Raw genomic sequence first — 19,295 nt, 5'->3', positions numbered from 1 at the left:
TTGTTTGTGATCGCGTCTGTCTTTATTTTTTCACTGACCTTGTTTGTTATTGGGGCTCAGAGTTCATTTAATTTCCCGCCCACTGCTGTGGAAAGCCCTCACAGACACCCAATACTGTCTTTCTTTCTAAAAGTGGAAACGGTGCTGCTCGATGTTCCTGGATAATGAAACGGTGGCTGTCACTGGAGGCAGGACAAAGGCCGCAGGACAAAGGCCGCAGGACAAAGGCCACAGACTTTAAAGACTAGCTGCTGAAGTGATCTTCATTTTCTTTTAAATATGTGTCTGACAAATCAGTTATCAGCTATTCTCAAAGTTTGTAATAGCAAGAAGTGAAACAAAATTCAAACTACTGTATGTAACTGAGATAGGAATCCCTAATTTTTGTTTCCAGAATTAAAATACTTAAAAAGTTGATGTGCAAATTTCCTACCTAGCCTATTAGAACGGGTATGTCAACGTTTCATTCAGTATTAACATTTAAACCCCTTATTAGGATGGTTTAGTAGAGTTATTTAAACACTTGTGAGGCACTTTAGTTTATTACTGGCACTTCTAGGAATAAAGTGCAAGGAATGACAGGAATAAGACTAACTACTTAGTGGTTAGTGTGGTGCAGTGGGTTGCATGTTGGTGTTTGGATCAGGTGGTCACAGTTTCAAACCTCACTGCAGTCAGCATGTCGTTGTGTCCCTGGGCAAGACACTTCACCCCAAATTGCTCCTGTGGTGATTGTCCACAGTATTGAGTATGTAAGTCGCTTTGGATAAAAGTGTAAGTATATGTATGTTTTCGCAGGGCAGTGAAATAGCACTCACAGCACTTGGTTATAGTTAGGGAAAGATAAGTGATTTGAACCAACCCATCTCTAGTATGTATGTCTTGCGGTATACATACATCATCACTCTCATACAAGAACAACAAATATTGCTAGGAACATAATTCAGGTAGAAATGATATTTTAGATATTTTAGACATGTCATTTGTTAGACGCTTTTATCCAAAGCGACTTGCATACATTCAGTACTGGACAATCCCCACAGGAGCAATTTGGGGTGATGTATCTTGCCCAGGGACACAACGACATGCTGACTGCAGTAGGACTCGAACTTGCTACACCCTGATTCGAAGTCCAGCACTCTTCCACTGAGCCACAGCCGCAGACAACTGCAAAAACCTATTTGGAATATAGCTGCAAATTCTGCGGGTTCACAAACATTTGGTAGAGGATAAGGACCATTACGAATAAGAGTTAACTATTGATTTTAAAGATTAAATTGTTACAAATTACTGACAGGAACAAGATGTGCATCAGCTACCGTTAATACTACCACAACAACTGGACAGATGATGTAGAGGGAAAGAGCAGCTATCTATCTACTTCTTTCTTCACTCCACTCTTTCTGTCTTCCTTCATGACTCTGGAAGACAGAAGAATCTTCTCCCTCCCGCTCCACCTCAACTTTGATCTGCAGCCAACGACCTGTCCTGGCTGCACGAGAGAAAATAAAAGAAGAAAAATACAACCAAAACAAGCTCGAAGGGGGAACAAAAAGAAGGTGAAATGCATTCCCCAGGTTTATCATCAGATCAACATCTGGATATCTACAGAGACCTGCTGCTACATAATCATTTCAATATCTGCGAGTGTCTCTGGAGGTTAGAGAGCAGCAGATAGACGGAGGGAGCGAGGCCCAGGCCAAGTTTCTCTCCCCGTGTCATACAGGTCCAGGTCTTAGCTTCAAAGACAACACAGAGGGGCCCCATTTGGAAATGAATTTTTGCCACAAACTATCATCTCATAACACAAATATTACCATTAATGACTCCATTTCCTTATCATTTCCTTATCGACCCCCCTAATTATGTCCGTTTGTTTGCTTTGTCATCCTCCAGTGATATAGGCCTTTTGTTATTAGAAGCAGAGAGGGGTCTCACGTGGGAACTTGATGACTTATTCTGCTAGAGGCAGGAGGGGGCAGGGGGGGGGGGGCAACAGCTGCTGAGGAGCCCCTGCAACACATATTAGCAGTACAGAGGCAGCCCTCATCCTGCAACAGCAACACCCAGCAGCAGCAGTGGGAGCTATTTAAAGAGCACTTACTGGTAGCACGCTGAGTCAAGTGCCCCTCTCCGTCTTTATCTCTCCCCTTCTCTTGCTCACCCTCCATCACTCTCTACTCTCTCTTTCTCTATCCTCTCTCTCTATAATGGGCCGGCTACAAGGGAGGTAAATCAGCTGAGGCCCGCGCTTTCCGAGCTTCTCTCAGCCGGACACCGAGCCTAATTAATTGGCTGTATTATCCCGCGGGGAGCAGAGCCAGCAGGGGGAAAGGGGTTAATAGGGAGGGGGGGGGGGTGTGTTGGGAAAACGAGAAGAGAGCATGGCTTTACTCCATCAGAATTTCTCCATTTCTTTTTTGTAGAAAAGAGGAGAGCATCTGTGTTTTTGTGTTTGAGAGGAAGAGAGGCAAAGAAAGAGAAAGTGTGGATTCACAGCCTCTCACCCCGCTATGGGTCTTATCTGTGAGAGCTAATGAGTGATGGATTAACCTAGGATCACCCCCTGGCAAATTGAGATGACCCCACAAACTTACCCTAAGTACCCTCCCAGAAGTCTGCATTCCACTTCACACGACCAAACAAATATACGCCAGCCTTTGGTGTTTTTTTCTCTCAAGAAAATGTCAGCTACTTAGAGCAAGGGATCTGTGTGACATAAACACAGGGTCCGAGTAGAGTTCCCCCTGTGGGATCAATTATTAGCCTAAAATAAATAAAAAATAACGCCCCCGGTAGCTTACCTGATACGGGACCCATTAACTAAGGTTGTGTCCTTATCGCAGCAGCCCTCGAATCTGATCCCTCCATTCCCTCTATCTCTGGCTGTAGAATAATTTAAGGCATAATAAACATAACAATATCATCTTTTAAAAACTGCCAATGTGAATCTTATCCTGATTTCTTTGCATGAATCTGCAACACCACCATGTTGCAGCAAGGTTAAGCCAACATGAATAATGTGCATGTGGAGCAACTTTAAAAAGCTGCTATTGAGAAATCATCAATCTAAGACCCAACAACTACCAATATCCTATACTGCGAGATCTGATTCCAGACTTTAAGCTGTGAATATGTTCACTTTATCAGATATTATACACATCAACAACACTTTCCTCAAGTTTATGCAAATCTGTCTACTTGTGCTGACCTCTGCTGACTGAGCTCTCTTTGTGCAACAGTGTCAACATGCTCTCTGGAATTGCAGCCTCATTTAGCCAACAGGCTTCCATTCTTACAATTAAGATAAAAGGCTGACTTATGACTTCTAGCTGCCTGTATCACTGGTGGGTGTGTAGACAATCACAGGCCCACACACACACAACCAACTGTGACTTCAAGGCCTCCATGACGACTGGGAATTGTTGGCTGCCACACACAGACACATACACAGCCTCCACCGTGACTTATATGGGAAAGACAAAGAGGTTGGTGATAAATCATTGTCAGCCACACACACACACACAGACAGACACACACACACACACACACACACACACACACGGCAAGTTCTTTTTCTGGCAACGTGTGAGCATGTCTGACGCAAAATGAAATTGTTTGACTCAGCTTGATCTGTCACAGGTGCTTTGAGAAGGAGAAAAAGAAAGACAGTGTGAGATGCATAAAATTAAAGCGTAACTATGTCAAAAGCCTTTACAGCTTAATCTACATGTAGGGTCTAAATATTTACAACATATTTAGGCACTGCAGACACTTTATTCTGCATCTAAGATGACGACAGCAGGGGGGCGCTCTGATCTACAAAACAAGTGTATGTGTCTGGGTGTATCGTTGCTTAGCAATGAATCCTCCATATCTGTGAGTGTTGAGGACCCTTTCTCAGGGCCTGATATGATCACACTCGTTAGGTGGTCCTTTCTGTAACTGCTGCCAGAGATTTCCCTTTTTCAGGACTTTACTTTGAATCAAACGCAGAGCTCCAGCAAAAAGCCTCCTTCTCTTTTGTTTTTCGGTCTCCAGCAGACAAAAATGTGTATCTGTTTTTTATTGTCGTTGTTGACGCTGTTACAGCCCTATCAGCTACAGAGAGATTTTGTAGACTCTGAAACAAGCTGTGCCAAGGCTTTCATTTTTAAGTGTGAACAGGCGTGGGTAATTTAAGTATAATGTAACAACACATGCTGCACCAGCTTCAGTGCTTGTTCCGAAGTGTTGCTCCTACCTAAAAGAACAAGAAGGAATTCCTCACGCAACGATTTTACCTTTAATCTCATTAAAATTGCATTAAAGAAATCACCGCAAGGCACAGCCCAGGGCAGAGCGCAGGAGACTGACGTTATCTTCTTCTGTGAAAATCACTTTCTCTCTTTCTTGCTTCCCTCCAGCCCGTATTATATATTTGCTTTGGCTGCAAACACTCGCCCTCCTCTTGGTAACCGTGCAGTAACCTGCTGCCACACACAGGTGCTGAGGTCATCATCTCTGAGTCTCTACAGCGCTGCTGGCCCCAGGTCTCACATACGCACATTAACCTTCTTTTATTTTAACTCTAAAAAGCTGCCAATACACATATATCATCATCTCTCTCACAGACACTCACTCTCAACGTTTTCTTACCCTGTTTACTGGTCCCTTTATGGTCCCCTGTTAACAAGTGAGAGTGCTCTAGTGTGTATGGTAGCCACAATGAATCAAGGTCATGCTACCAGTGTGTTTCAGACCTGATGACTGCCTGACTGAGAGATGATGGCCATGTGCAGAAAACTAGAGATTTAAAAAAAGGGAACACGAAGTCTGTTCACAGTTCTTCGGGATTTTTTTTTGGGGTTGAGTCTGAAGACTGTAAGAGTAAAAAGGAAACACATCTGTAGGTGTTAAGTTAGAAAAAGTGAGCTGTCCGGACATCTAGTCACTCCTCATGTCTGCTTGATGCGAGCGTCTTGAGATTAGCTGCTATTAGCATAACACATACTTATCTCCTACTGTCAGTTGTACAATTGCATTATTAATAATGTAGACAGCAGATATTGATAAGAAAAGAAGAATGTGTGGAATAAATCTTGTTCTGCTGCTTTGATTTTGGCTAGTATCTTTTCAGCATGACATAATCTTTCAGGGAAACTGCTGAAGTAGAAGCCAATATACAAGGGACTCATGACATATCAAATCTTCCAGCAAATAGCACAAACTGTTTTCTCTCTTATTACTTCGCAATAAGAGAACAAGTGTTATTTCCAAACATTTCCTCAGGGGATAAAGCTTTAGTGCAACATAAGCTCTGTGTGCAGTAGTGTGTTCTTAAGCTTTAGCCCATTTGGTGTAAGAACAAGTAAAGCCCTACTTGTTTTACGTAATGATTTTCTGCTGTGGATTTCCAGAAAAATTGAAGAGATTCTGTATTATTGGCCTCTGTCACCTCTGTGGGACAGTGGGTATTCTGTGGGTGTCAAATGTGGCTGCATGATATTCTGAGAGACAGTCAGGCTGTGATTCATAGAGCTAGTAAGTGAGGCACCGGAGTGGCTTGTGTCTAATGTGTGAACACATGCTGATGTTGTTTGCAGTGGGGTTTTAATTACGCCATAGTCATCTGGTACCCAGTCCTCACACACACACACACACACACACACACACACACACACAACACACGACACACACACACACACACACACACACACACAGCACACACACACAGCACACACACACACACACACACACACACACACCACACACACACACATCACACACACAACCCACACACACACACACACACACACACACACACACACACATCACACACCACACCACACATCACATTCCACACCACACTACACACAGCGGTTCATGCCAAACCCACAGCACACAGAGATCCTCCCTCGGATAAGACAAGCTTTCACTATGGCATCAAGTCACCAATTAATTCATTAACAGATGTCTCCTCAGGCGCTAAATAGCTTCTCAGATCCTGGACAGAATTACTGTTTTCATAAACTCCCACTGGCAGACAATGCCGGTTAAGAGACACGCTTACACAGGCTTGCACAATCTCTTTCTCTCGACAGCATAAAGACACACTGTAAAATGTCAAGGCCTCCTGGCGGCGAAGAAAGACACATGGAAAAACACCCCCTCACAAATAGAAACAGGTAACTAGCAGGCGACAGAGACAGGTATTGATAGAGACTGAGTAGTGTGTGTGTGTGTGTGTGCGTGCGTGCGTGCGTGTGTGTGTGTGTGTGCGTGCGTGGCTCGTAAGCCTCATTTCCTTCAATCACCTTTTCTGCAACAGCTATCAGCACTTTTGCAGATGTTTGGGAGCAATCCTAGTCATGTTCAAACAGTGTTTTGTTGAATTTTTTTATGCATTTAACTTTTTGCACCTTAGGCGACCAGCTATGAACGAGCTTTCTGCACTGTCAAAGAGTCCAATAATAATAATGAAGCAGCTGTCATCACAGAAAAGAAAGCCTACTTTGTGTCTGTGGCTTGAAAAATATTAATCAACATTTTGAGAATCTTTAATGTGCAGATTACTCTCTTGAGAATGTAGCTGACAGCTTAAAACATACTATATACAAGTGTGTGTGTGTGTGTGTGTGTGTGTGTGTGTGTGTGTGTGTGTGTGTGTGTGTGTGTGTGTGTGTGTGTGTGTGTGTGTGTGTGTGTGTGTGTGTGCGTGTGTGCGTGTGTGCGTGTGTGCGTGTGCGCGTGTGTGTTAGGTACTTCTACAGGTTTCAGTTAATGTTATGAGTGTTGAGTTTGAAGGATAGAAGAATTGGGAAAAGAAGATCTGTTTGGATCTCATCGGCTGGACCAATTATCACCAGCTGGAAGAGTGCACCACAGATTGAATGGAAACATTTTCAATGCAAGAAACACAAACACAGACGCAGCATGTTCTTACCCACAGGAATGCAGCAGTGACATTTCTCATCATATTATGTAAAATAATGATGATAACGACAATGTGAGTTTCTGGCCTGGCTGGATGTTGTGATACACCAGCCACAGTGAGTTCAAGCACCATCGAGGGTGACAAGAGGAAGTGAGCGCAGGCCATGAGCCAAGGCAGAAACGCAATATGGCTTTCCTTCAGAGGCAATATGGCTTCTGACCAAACCATTTCTCAAGAGCAAGGTCGAGGTTCCATTTTGGTGCACACATCCCGCTCAGTGTGAATCCACATTTTTAGCCAGTGTGAAATGGCTAAAAATGTGGATTCACACTGAGCGGGATCTGTGTTGCATTATGTGTTGTAGCCAAAGCAATAAAACAAAACTGCGGCCGCAGTTTGTCCAAAGGACCTGGAATCCAACATCTGAAACAGGCTGTGAAGTTTCTTTTTATACCAGTGAACGTTTTACCTCAAGAAGTGCAACATCGGTTTTCCCAATGGGCAGTAAAATGGATTGTAATGACAATTTGAACTAATACCACACAACATGCAGATAGCTTCATTACAACACAGTTATATGTGTTGGATTTAGCTTTTGGTTTTATATATGGTGGCTTTCCTAGCATTTATTTCTCAGCACAAACAGACACAAACACCTTTAATTACTATTGTGTGTTTGTTTTCTTATCTACATACTGTCCTCAGACACTTTTTTTAATGTAAAGTAATTTACTATCTTCAAAGGGCTGTCAGAATGTATTATCCGTGCAAAAATTAATTCCATCAGCATTGGATTGTTTCTCAAACAGGCCTCATGACAAGCAACAACTAGCTCCAAAATTCCTGCTCAAAAGACATGCTGCCAAACACAGACACTAATAGCTTAAAGATATGCCATGCTTCAACATATTCAACAGTTTCTGCATTACTATTTGTCACACCTATTGCTTCCATTGGAGCCTAAATCAAAACGATTATAAATGATCTCACTTCTGGGATAGTATGGTCTCTATTCAATTCAATTCAAAACCTTTATTTATCCAGGTAAAATCCCATTGAGATCAATGATCTCTTTTTCAAGGGAGACCTGCAGCAGTAGGTTCCACAAGAAGACATAAAAACATAAACAACAGAACAACAAAAGGACATCATACAGCAAAATGTACAGGGATTACAATTTACATATTTAACCACATGTACAGGTACCAACAGCTTCTGATTTTGTAGCATCCAACCGAGCTTTAAAAACATGTAGTGGTACTAGCTTGGTAATGTTCCATTCTTTTTGCAGACTGTTCCAAGTTAGTGGAGCTGCACATCTAAAAGCTTTCTTCCCTAAGACAGTCCTAGCACTTGGCACATTTAATAAAACCACAGCATGCGATCTCAGGCAATAAGTACTTTCAATTCGCAGAGAGATCAGGGAGCAGATATAAGATGGTAGTTTATCCAACATGGCTTTGTAAATGAAAAAGTACCAGTGACTGAGCCTCCGTACAGTAAGTGATGGCATAACCGCCTTGGTATACAGGGTACAGTGATGCGTAAGTGCTTTACAATTTGTCAAAAATCTCAGTGCACTGTGATACGCAGCATCTAACTTGCTCAGGTAATTGGCAGGTATATATATATAACATATATATATATATCATATATAACAAATCACCATAATCCAGCACAGGTAAAAAGGTCACAGTGCCTTTTCCTGGCCTCAAGCGAGAAACTGGACTTATTTCTGTAAAAGAAACCTAGCCTAACCCTCAGCTTTTTAAGCAGGTTATTGACATGAAGTTTAAAAGTGAGACAGTCATCAAGCCAGATACCCAAGTATTTGTAACAGGTAACCACTTCAAGTTGTATTCCTTGCGTAGTTACAATATCCAAAGCAGTGTCTGGTGTATTTTTAGCTTTAGCTTTAGAAAAGAGCATTACCTTGGTTTTATCCACATTTAAAAGAAGCTTAAGCTCAGAGAGCTGAGCCTGAATAATGTTAAAAACAGCCTGTAATTTAACAACAGCCTCGTTAATCGAGGGACCTGCACAGTACATAACGGTATCGTCCGCATAAAAATGTAAGGTTGCTGCTTCGACATTTTCACCTAAACTATTAATATAGATAGAGAATAATAGCGGACCTAAAACTGAACCTTGTGGTACACCATTAGTGATGTTTAACCACTCAGAAGACAGCCCATCAAACTGAACACATTGGGACCTTTCAGAGAGGTAGTTTACAAACCACGCTACTGCATGGTTACATAAGTACTCAAAGTGGCAGTTTTATAAAATCCTTTGATTATAAGGGCTTTAATTCATCCTTATTGTTTAATAAAAAAATATTTGATATCCCTCTGGAGCCAGTCATCACAATTATTATGCTGAAAACCAAAATGGATGTCCTCAGTATGACTTTGACCTAGGCCTGGTGTCTATTTTTGATCCAAAAAAGATGGTTCAAGGACAAGAAAGAATTGACCTCCTGTCACTAGCTCATCTGTTAAATCTATTTTCAGTTCAGAAGTTAAAAAGACACTTAAACTCCCTGTATATAAACTCAAAAGGAGCATTGGCAGAAAATAGACATTTCAACATGCAGAGCTAGAGAGTGCACTGAGATACCAAAACACGCTGCAGATAGTTTGTCATTATTACTGCCTTCTCACTGCATATGTGTGTGCGTGTGCGTGTGCGTGTGTGTGTGTGTGTGTATGTGTGTGTGTGTGTGTGTGTGTGTGTGTGTGTGTGTGTGTGTGTGTGTGTGTGTGTGTGTGTGTGTGTGTGTGTGTTGTATTCTGTGTTTAGTTACAGCTACTTTGATATACTGTACCGCCAGCCTTGCTCTTACAGTATGTGCTAGCTCAGTGGCTATGTTCCTGTCTGTATGAGAGATATAACAGGTCTCAAAATATAAAACAGAAGAGTGAGCCGGTGGTCTGGACCATGAGAGACTTTTGTTAGCAGTGGTTTACAAAACGAGTCATAAACACTGATAAGAGCGCCGGCAAAGCAGGATTCTTGAAGTGAGAGAGAGGCCATTCCCCCCTGTTTGAACTATAGCGGCTTCAAACCTAAGGAACACTTGTGTGTGTTCACATGTGCATGCTTACAGGTGTGTGCATGTCAGTAAGAAGTGGCGAGTGCTGTCTACAGAAGTGAAGACGAGGAATACTAACAGTGCAAAGTGCAAAGCTACTCTGTCAGTTGATTCCCAGCTTTGTTTGCAGTGAGTGAGAATAACACCGCATCTTGCCGGCACCTTTGAAGATGAAGGATGCCGGTTTATAAAGGTGAACGGTGATCAGATCAAACATTAACCAGACCTTCAGTCATGTCTGAAAGGTACCAAAACAATAAGACAGCAGAGGTTGAGTTTCAGGATATATGAAGTGACTTTTTCTTTAACCTGAATTGTTCACATGGAAACTAGACAACGTTTAATCGATTGTACATCAGGGCTTCTCTGTAATCATGGCAACCATTGCTAAAAGAAAACCTCATCTGATGACAGTATTGAGTTCTGGTCTACTTACAGTAGGGCTCCATTTGCATTTATTCAAGCAATTTGAACGATGAAGCACAAAGGCTAATAAGAAACTCTTCCTTTTTTTATTCCGTAACTGCACAAAATCCAGAAACTGTTGTCGATCAAATCGCTTGAATCTTTCCCAAACTCTGCTGTAGCTTTACTGGAATTATGTTTCATGCTCATTAAAGGTCTGGCCAGTCCTCCATGAAAATAAGAAAAATACACCACTAAACATCAGTGTATGCGCAGCTGTTTTTAAGTGTTTACTTATGTTTGCTCGAACATTTTGTTTGTAATATTCACGTTAAGGGACTCAGAGGACCTGATTTGTTTTTTAGCTTCAAGTTGGAAGTGCATTTTCATATTAGAAGGCATAAAAACAACTTTAGAGGGGCTATTTAATACAAGTGGATGTAGCTTAAAAAGTCAATATTTTTTAAGGGTATCAAATGAACCATGTCCACTTTTCTGCACCACATGTTTGCTCCTGTCAGTCGCACACCTCTGAAAAGCACCCGGGAACATTTGAGTGTGATTTCTGAAATAAGGTTTGGTTCTAGTGAGGCAAAACAAGCAAATCATCGAGCTAATACTGAGCTTTAGGAGTGGGAGACTCCTTATGGGCAAACAGGCTTAAAGGACCAATAGCAGTGGGGCTTGAGAAAATGTCTTCCACATTACAGTGTCAATGCACCAAGTGAACTCTAAGTGGAAGAAAGGAGGAAGAAGTTTCTTCCTGTCCAAACAGCATTTATATTCCCATTGGTGCAATGAAGGGCGGCTGGAAAAGACAATTGTCAAAATATGTTGCTGGCCCACCGGCTATGGAAGTGTCACTCTGCCGTCCCTTTATGTCTCTGGTCCTCTCCCTCACACATTTTCCACATCATACTGCCCCCCTCTCTCGCTTATGTCTGTCTCTTTCATTTTCACTTTTGTCGCCCTGTTCATTCTCCAGCCCCTCCTTCTGTCCCTGCTTCTCTCTGCGGTGCAGTCCCCTCATTCTGCATGCCTTCAAGCTGTCTTTATAATCTGCCTGAATTATTCAGGACACTTTCTCCTTTTCTTTTTTGTTACCCAACACGTCCAGTAAACGCCACAAACCTGAAAACTGGGTTTACTTTATATCCGGAGGCGACTATCTAACTGCATCCATTTCTCATCATACAGTAGTTACCATGTTCCCTTCCTTACTTTGTGAGTTTAAGGTTTTTTTTGTGTTTTTTTGCCAAGAGCATTCTGGTAGGCCATGGGGCATCTATAAGGTTCAAAGAGAAACTAAAGACATTTCCTTCTACTGTTGTTACCCCTAAACCAGATTAACACATCTTAACTGAGTTTGAAGCATGTCTCTGTTGTGCCCGAGGAGCTGCTTATTGAACTCATTGCATTAGAAGAGTTCCCTTTGCTGTGGGGAGTCAATACCCAAATGGATCGAGGTGCACACTCAGAATGTTACTTAAGAATGTGATGGAAGTAATCAGCAAAGTGCACTTTAAGAGAAACACAGAGATATACCTATGTTCAATCAGGCTTTTCTGATTTTTGGTTGGAGTTATTGGAGGAGTCACAGTTTACAAAATGTCCAACAACATACAGTGCCAGAACTGCAAATAGAAACAATGTTGTGCTAACTATTCCGATGACAAACGCTCAGACTGTTGGATCTCTAAAGTTGTTCCACCAAAGACACTCATCCCTTGGCTTGTATACAGTACTCTACTGTTCATTTTGCACTGGCCTTAAATTAGATGTGACTTTTTTATCTTCAAGATTTGACACTTGCTTTTGCTCTAACTCAGCACACACACAAACACATTTCTATAACAAAAACGAAACATCTTACTGACAACATGATGGATGTCGTAAGTGACAGGCTTTTATGGCTCGAGTGTGAAAAGTCTTATATGTGGAAATGGTGGAATGAGCTACCCATTGACATCAGGACAGCAGAAAGCCTGCACATCTTCCGGCGCAGACTGAAAACTCATCTCTTTCGACTCCACCTCGAGCGATAGAATTACTAACAAAGAACTGCTAACAGAGCACTTATATACTAATAAAGGACTGGCTTACCTAAAGCCAGTTGAGTAGCACTTGAAATGTTTGGCTCTATGAAACCTGATGTACTTATATGATTCTGTTTTCTTCAAGGTTGTGTCTTCCTGGTCGAACGTACTTATTGTAAGTCGCTTTGGATAAAAGCGTCAGCTAAATGCAATGTAATGTAATGTAATGTAATATGTGTGCTGATCCAGTAAACCACTAAGCGGCAACGATATTGAGTTTACAAGCTGTGTTTAGACTGTGTTTTCCCCACATGTATCACTATCATGTAGATATTTAAAAATATATAAATTGTAAACTTCGCTCCACCCTTTCATTTGATGTGTTTGAATGTAACATTATTAGTATTAGTATTATGTTTTCTTATTAAAGTAAGCCTATATCTAAATGCTGGGATTTTCACCAAGGCAGTCTTCATTACAGACTGGTTATAATAATTAAATTAAATCTAATTAAAGTGTGTTGTATGGACGGACTCACTATGCTTGACTAGATTCTGGAATGTAATGAAGACATAAAAGAGGAATCGGAAAATGTATATCAATTAACAAAAATATAAAAACTCAATTTCTTCTTCTGAAAAAAGTGCCACATGTTTAAATTATAAAGTCTATATATAATAGATAATACATTAAAGGCTGTAGTGGAGATCAAATCAATTGCTATTTAAGGTCAGTTAGCCCCTATTGAAAAAAACACATTTTAAAGTAAAAAAAACACAGAGAAAGCAATGAAATCATAGCTTGAGATAACAAGAATGTAAATATGTCTAAAACTCTGCCTGTTGATTTAGCAACACCCTTGCAACTGCCAGTGAGAATGTCAGAGATTTAGAAACGGACAACAGCAGCACACAAAAACCTTTTAAACAGCTGCTATGTGTCAAAGTGCTGACATGTGCTGTGACTGTCTCACAATATAAAGCCTTTTCCCTGTAGCCGTGCAACAGAATAGGAAATATTGAGGGAGTCACAATGAGATTTTAGTTTCTAGTTTCAATTATCAATATCTTTCTGCCTCTCCTTCGGTTTTTCAGATATTACTTATTCTCCTCACTGAACATCTCATCAGAAGGATCAACACCAAATAAATCAGGTATTTGTTACTCAGCAATCTTCAAACATATTTCTGTCCAATTATTGCAATAAAACAAAAAAAAAGCTGTATTCCCAAAACGATCAGTAATAGGCTTTAAGCATCTCAAGTACAGCATTTCAATTGACAGAAACTTGGCCAGGATTCTGCACTATCTGTAGGTGTATGTGTCTGAGCCAGGTTGTAATACAACTACTGTAACTTTGATCACCCCACACCTGATGAAACATGTTGGCTCTGAGACACAAAGAGCAGCAGTAAAGATATGAAAAGGGACTTGCTTTTTTTTTACCACCTGCTTTGTTTTTTAGAATAAAAAAAGATGGTGTTATTTAAAGGTTATATTCACTATTCTTAGGTTCATTTTCAGCTAATAATTGTAAAGATAATTATAGAAAACATGCACATTAAAGATATTAAGGTTTGTTATTTTTCGTTATATTTAAATCATAGAATTGATGCAATAAAATGAATTCACATTTTTTAATTTTACAATTAGGAAAACAAATTCATTATATCTTAAAATGTGAATTAAAAAACGTTGTTATACATTCCTAATTACACATTTAGATGTATATTTTCAACCACAGCACCTGACAATTCAAAGCATTCTTTCAGATTGATTTTAATGTGGAAAATAATGATGTGATAATTTATAAATAAATCTGTGTTCAATTTCCACTGCGGTGGAATGTTGCAGGATTCCTGAGATAGATGAAAAGGCATCGCTTTACTGCAGCTATGAGACATGTGCATGATTAGGCTCGGTGGTCCCGTTTGACGTGGTTACAAGCCTCCATTATGGCCTGCAGTAAGCTTAATCGACTTTCAAAATTGCATTTTTATGTTGCATGTGCCTTAAACATAATTGTATGCTCGTATATAGGCTATAGTACGCTATACAAAATCAGGAAAAAATGTGGCTGTGCTGCGGTCTGGCTTAAAGGGAATGTTTAAATGTGGGTTAAATGAACTGAAGCTGTTCAATTGGGCGTATATTAGTCATACAAAAACACAATTATTATCAATTATTTCCTTATTATTATTATAATAATATTGTTATTATTTTGCATTTAAAATTCGTAATTTCACATAGTGACTGATTTTACATTACACCTATCGATTATGTCTCATCTTCTTTTAAGATATACCCATTGTTACTGCCCCGGGATGGAGGAAGGTGGATGGAGAAAGGTAAATTGACTTACCGACACACTCGTTGGCTTCCCTGGCTGTGGCTCTCTGCCACGGCCTGTCGTAGTGGAAAGGCTTGCACCTGTCGCACTCCGGCCCGGCGGTGTTGTGCTTGCACTCACACACCAGACTGCCATCCCGGTCCTTCACGCACCGAGAAGCGTGCCCGTTGCATTTGCATCTCCCCCCGACCTGCAGGTCCGACACGGCGTAGAAGTACGAGTCCCGGGCCAGCTCCGAGTCGTCCTCGTTCTCGTCCCCAAAAGTGTGCAGCCGACTGAAGATTACTTTAATGTCCGTGGCTGTCACCCAGTCTTGCAGCACCGGGGAGTTGTCAAAGTCGTGAGCCGAGGGTCTGCCGTCCAGCGTGCTGAAAGCGATGAGCCCCCCGGTCAGAGGGTACATGTCGGTGTGGGAGTCTGTGCACACAGCCTCCTGCTCATTCTGCTTCGTTATAACGGCCCGGTTCGGCTTGGTGTACATCTTCCTGCACTGGGTCGAGTAAAACTGAAAGGGCACCCACGTTTTACCGTAGTCCATGGACTTGTAAATAACCATGGATTCCGGTCGAGGCGAGCAGAACTGCAGGCTCACGTAAGTGACCTCAAACTTCTTTCCAAGGGACAGAGTCAGGGTGGCGTTCTGCGGGTACTGGAGGAAGTTGTCGGACTGCCAGCAGGTGAGGTTGTGCGGGTTGTTGAGGTCCGTCAGGTACGCTGGAGGGTGGTACTTCTTGGGGTCCGAGGCATCGCAGGTGTGACAGTTCCTGGTCCTCTCATCTCCTTTCTCCGCCGAGGTCACCACGCAGTAGCGACTGGGCACCTTTCCGCACGTGCTGGACACCTTCACTTCCTTACCGAAGGCGGAATTAACGAAGTCCGGGATGCAGCGCCGCGGGTTGCCGTGCTCGTCGTAGCAGGGGTCCGGGGGAGAGGTCTGCGCCGCGAACAGGCTCACCCCGTAGCCGCCCAGGACGCTCCGGCACGACAGGGAGGCGGCGAGCAGCACAGAGAGGACAATATCCACAGCCATGGTAGGTCCCTCGGTCCCCAAGTGTCTCTGCCGCTGGAGGAGAAAGGGAAAGAGCGTGTGGGAAGAGTGAGAGAGTTAAGTTTGGTGATGGCTAAGCAGTCTGCAAACACTTTCCAAACAAACACTGGGGTTAGAATTTGTATTTTACAGTGATATAAAAGTAACATTCAGTCCCACCACATGCATGGGAGGTTTGGGAAAATGTATACAAAGCTCACATTACCTGAGAATAATTAAAAAATATATGTAAGAATCGGCGATGTTAGTCTACTTTTTCTTTATCGGGATTCAATCACAGCTCCTCCTGTTTTGTTGTTTGTTTCTTCAAATCTCCTGCGTATAAATAGAGGAGCAGCCGGATTTAAGAGTCGCTAGTGTCCTTATAGCAAGTCCTACTCCTCCTGCCGGTCTTTTCACAATCTCTATCTCTCCCCTCACTCTCCCTCCCTCCCTCTCTCTTGGATCGGATCTTGTTTGGCACAGCATTAGGTCAGCTCATCTCGAGGGGTGACACCAGGCGGAACAACGACATCCACTGGTGGTGAATCAGAAATATTTGACATGCACAGAGGCGCAGATTACCGCAGAAAACAGCTGGAACCAACACTGCACTGGGACACCTTAATCTGGACGACACTTGACAGGATCGTTCAAATACTGCAGTAAATCACATTAATCAAAGGCTATTATTAGGCCTATTATCGTAAATTACAGTTAAACGATATTTGTTATTTTGTGAGACATGCAACGTGATTTGAAGTAGCTATTCTGGTAATAAATACAACATCTTGAAAAAAAAACATAACTTTGACTCTAATTGTATGTCTAATGTGGTACTATAATCTAGAAATGTAGGCCTAATTAACATGCACCATTATAAGGACATTCTTGGAAGACAAAATATAAACGGGACCAATGTAAAACAGAAGAAACATAAACGCAACATAGTAGCCTAATTCACTTTAGATTCTCCACTATTGAAGATTTTAAGGGATTTTTTTCTCAAAATGTAAAATGTGAAGTGATCATCATTTGGACGTTTGCTTGATTTGAGTGTAAATTCCATTTTTTTTTTTTTTCATTTCATTTTATTTATTTTTTATACATTTTGTAAGTGAATGCTTACAACTCTCTGCATACTCTCGCAGTTTTATCTGAAACCCATGACAGCAGATAGTATACTGACATATATCATCCTCCATTGGGATATTACAAGACACCATAAACTTCGCAAACGAGCATTGCTTTGCAGAATACATCCCTCCTATATTGTGCAATGTGCCTCTGTCCTGCAAACCAACCTGATGCAGCTGCAGCCTCACTGGACTTGTTGAATGTTGGCAATAGAAGTAACATCGCCATCTTTCGGTCATGCAAAGTAACAGCAGCCCGGCCTGACTGCAGCCAGCGGTGACCTCTTCCCCCAGGCGGTGGAGGCACAACACCGTTTGTTTACCGAGCATGAAGATGATTGGCTGATGCAGGTCTGAATGGTAAATATTAAAATACAAGAGAAGGCTGTTGTATACTGCTGAGTTTAATTTTAAGACTTTTAGTGCTGATATTATTTATAAAACAATGCAAGGGATATAACATGGCATAATAAAAGGCATATATGCAAGTTTAACAACACAAATGAATACATAAAATAACACATTAGCTCATGTGAAGGATCTACTTCAAGGGAATTGCAATAATACAAATAATATACAAAGCCATATGGGAACGCTTTTAACTTAGAAAATATATATAATATATCCTTCATTATATATTTAACTCTAAAGGAAATGTTGTTATAGAAACTAAAAGCACTGGCCACATCATCTACCATCGTGGGCCTATTAACATACTGCATCACAGTGTGGTACGCCAGCTGCACTGAGGCCGACAGGATGAGGCTCCAGAGAGTTGTAAAAGCAGCACAGAGGATCATCGGCTGCCCTCTCCCCTCCCTGGTGGACATGTACACCTCCCGCTGCCTCAGAAGAGCCAAACACATTGTTAAGGACAGTTCACACCCCGGCTTTCACCTGTTCAACCTGCTGCCCTCCGGCAGGCGCTACAGGTGTAGCAAATCCAAAACAAACAGACTCAGACAGTTTTTTCCCAAGAGCCATCATTGCTCACCGCACCTGAAAGGCATACCTCTTAATCATCCTGCATGTGAAATAAATGTGACTCTGTACATATACATATATATCATTATTATTATTATTATTATTATTATAAATACATACCTACTATTATTATGTATTACATTATAGATTGTATTTGTATACTCCTGGAAATAATTACTGCACTTTATTCCTTATTCCTAAGTATGTATGCTGCGTGTATTTGTTGTCTTATGTTGTGATGTTTTTTTGTTTTGATGGCACCCTTGAAAGGGAGAAGCATTTATGTATCTCATTGTACATGTATAATGACATTAAACAATTCTATTATATTCTACTCATGTAAACAGTGAAGGGTTTTTTAGTGTTACATAATATTTTTAGGCAAAACAGTCAAGTCTTCACAAACAAATAAAAATACACTTACAAACAACACCGGATGATCACATTTTTTGCAGGTTAAAGCTAGTTCTTCATTTCAGCTCTTGCTGGGAAAGAAGAATAAAAACAATTGTATCTCATTATGTCAGAACAGATCTGCTCAGCGGACACTTCCCGCTTCACCAGCTGGAAAGAAGAATAACATAATGTAAATGTTTGACAGCTTTTCACCTGTCTGTAAAGCTGAATTGCAGAAACCAAAGGAATTGTTAACATTTACATGATACACAAAGTTTACAGTAAAATCAGCCAAAACTTCAGTTGTTATGATACAAAATATAATTTGCATTCGCTCCAATTTTGTTAATCATTTCTAGGTTATACTTCCCTCTCTGGAAATCATCATCCTGCCGTGGCTTACATACTGCTTCTTTAGAAATAAAACAATTAGAGAAGTGACATTTAAAACAATCAAACAAAAACATTTCTGACAATCAGCCGTTTTTTCATTTATCTCAACATAACTTTTTTTCTCTCTCTCTTCTGATTGGTTTCATTCAGTCATTGTCCATTCATTTCATTTCCAGATGCAAACCTGACGCAATTTCTGGAACAAGTGTTGGTTATTAATCACAACCAGAAGATAGAAATTACTTCACAAAAATTGTGATGTGAATTATGCAGTTACATTTTTTAACTGACTCCTTCCATCGTCAAGACTGTATTTTTGATAGTACCAACTCTAACATGTTTTCCTTGATTACATTGAATAACATTGAGCAATTTATATTGAAGATTTTGGAAATATGAAATAAGAGTTAGGTAGAAACAATATGTACATGATTATCAACTTGCTTTGCCATCTTTCATTAAACTCATTAGGTATAAAGGTCATTCAAATACAAAAGGGTGTATGTAAACAAGTTTAGAAAGTTTAAAAATGGTGCTGAGATACACAAGGAAAACTGTT

General features: G+C 41.0%; 1 protein-coding gene across 2 annotated transcripts in view; it reads right to left on the bottom strand.

The window, feature by feature from the left end:
- The window catches only part of ntn1a (netrin 1a), a 62,222-nt gene extending 45,969 nt beyond the window's left edge, over window positions 1–16,253 (bottom strand). Inside the window, exons 1-2 of one of the 2 annotated variants that reach the window (XM_034203518.1) lie at window positions 16,054–16,253; window positions 14,813–15,863 (exon numbers count right to left, since the gene is read on the bottom strand). In XM_034203518.1, coding sequence (XP_034059409.1) covers window positions 14,813–15,830 — 1,018 coding nt within the window. In that variant the 5' untranslated portion in view covers window positions 15,831–15,863; window positions 16,054–16,253. The remainder of the gene's footprint in view (window positions 1–14,812; window positions 15,864–16,053) is intronic. The other variant, XM_034203519.1, reaches the window with a different exon arrangement.
- Between the last annotated feature and the right edge of the window lie 3,042 nt (window positions 16,254–19,295).

The sequence above is a fragment of the Gymnodraco acuticeps genome, unplaced genomic scaffold (genome assembly GCF_902827175.1).
Source record: "Gymnodraco acuticeps unplaced genomic scaffold, fGymAcu1.1, whole genome shotgun sequence".
Classification (NCBI taxonomy): Eukaryota; Metazoa; Chordata; class Actinopteri; order Perciformes; family Bathydraconidae; genus Gymnodraco; species Gymnodraco acuticeps.
The sequence above is the reverse complement of the archived record's forward strand: the minus strand, read 5'-3'. Positions and strand labels throughout refer to the sequence as shown.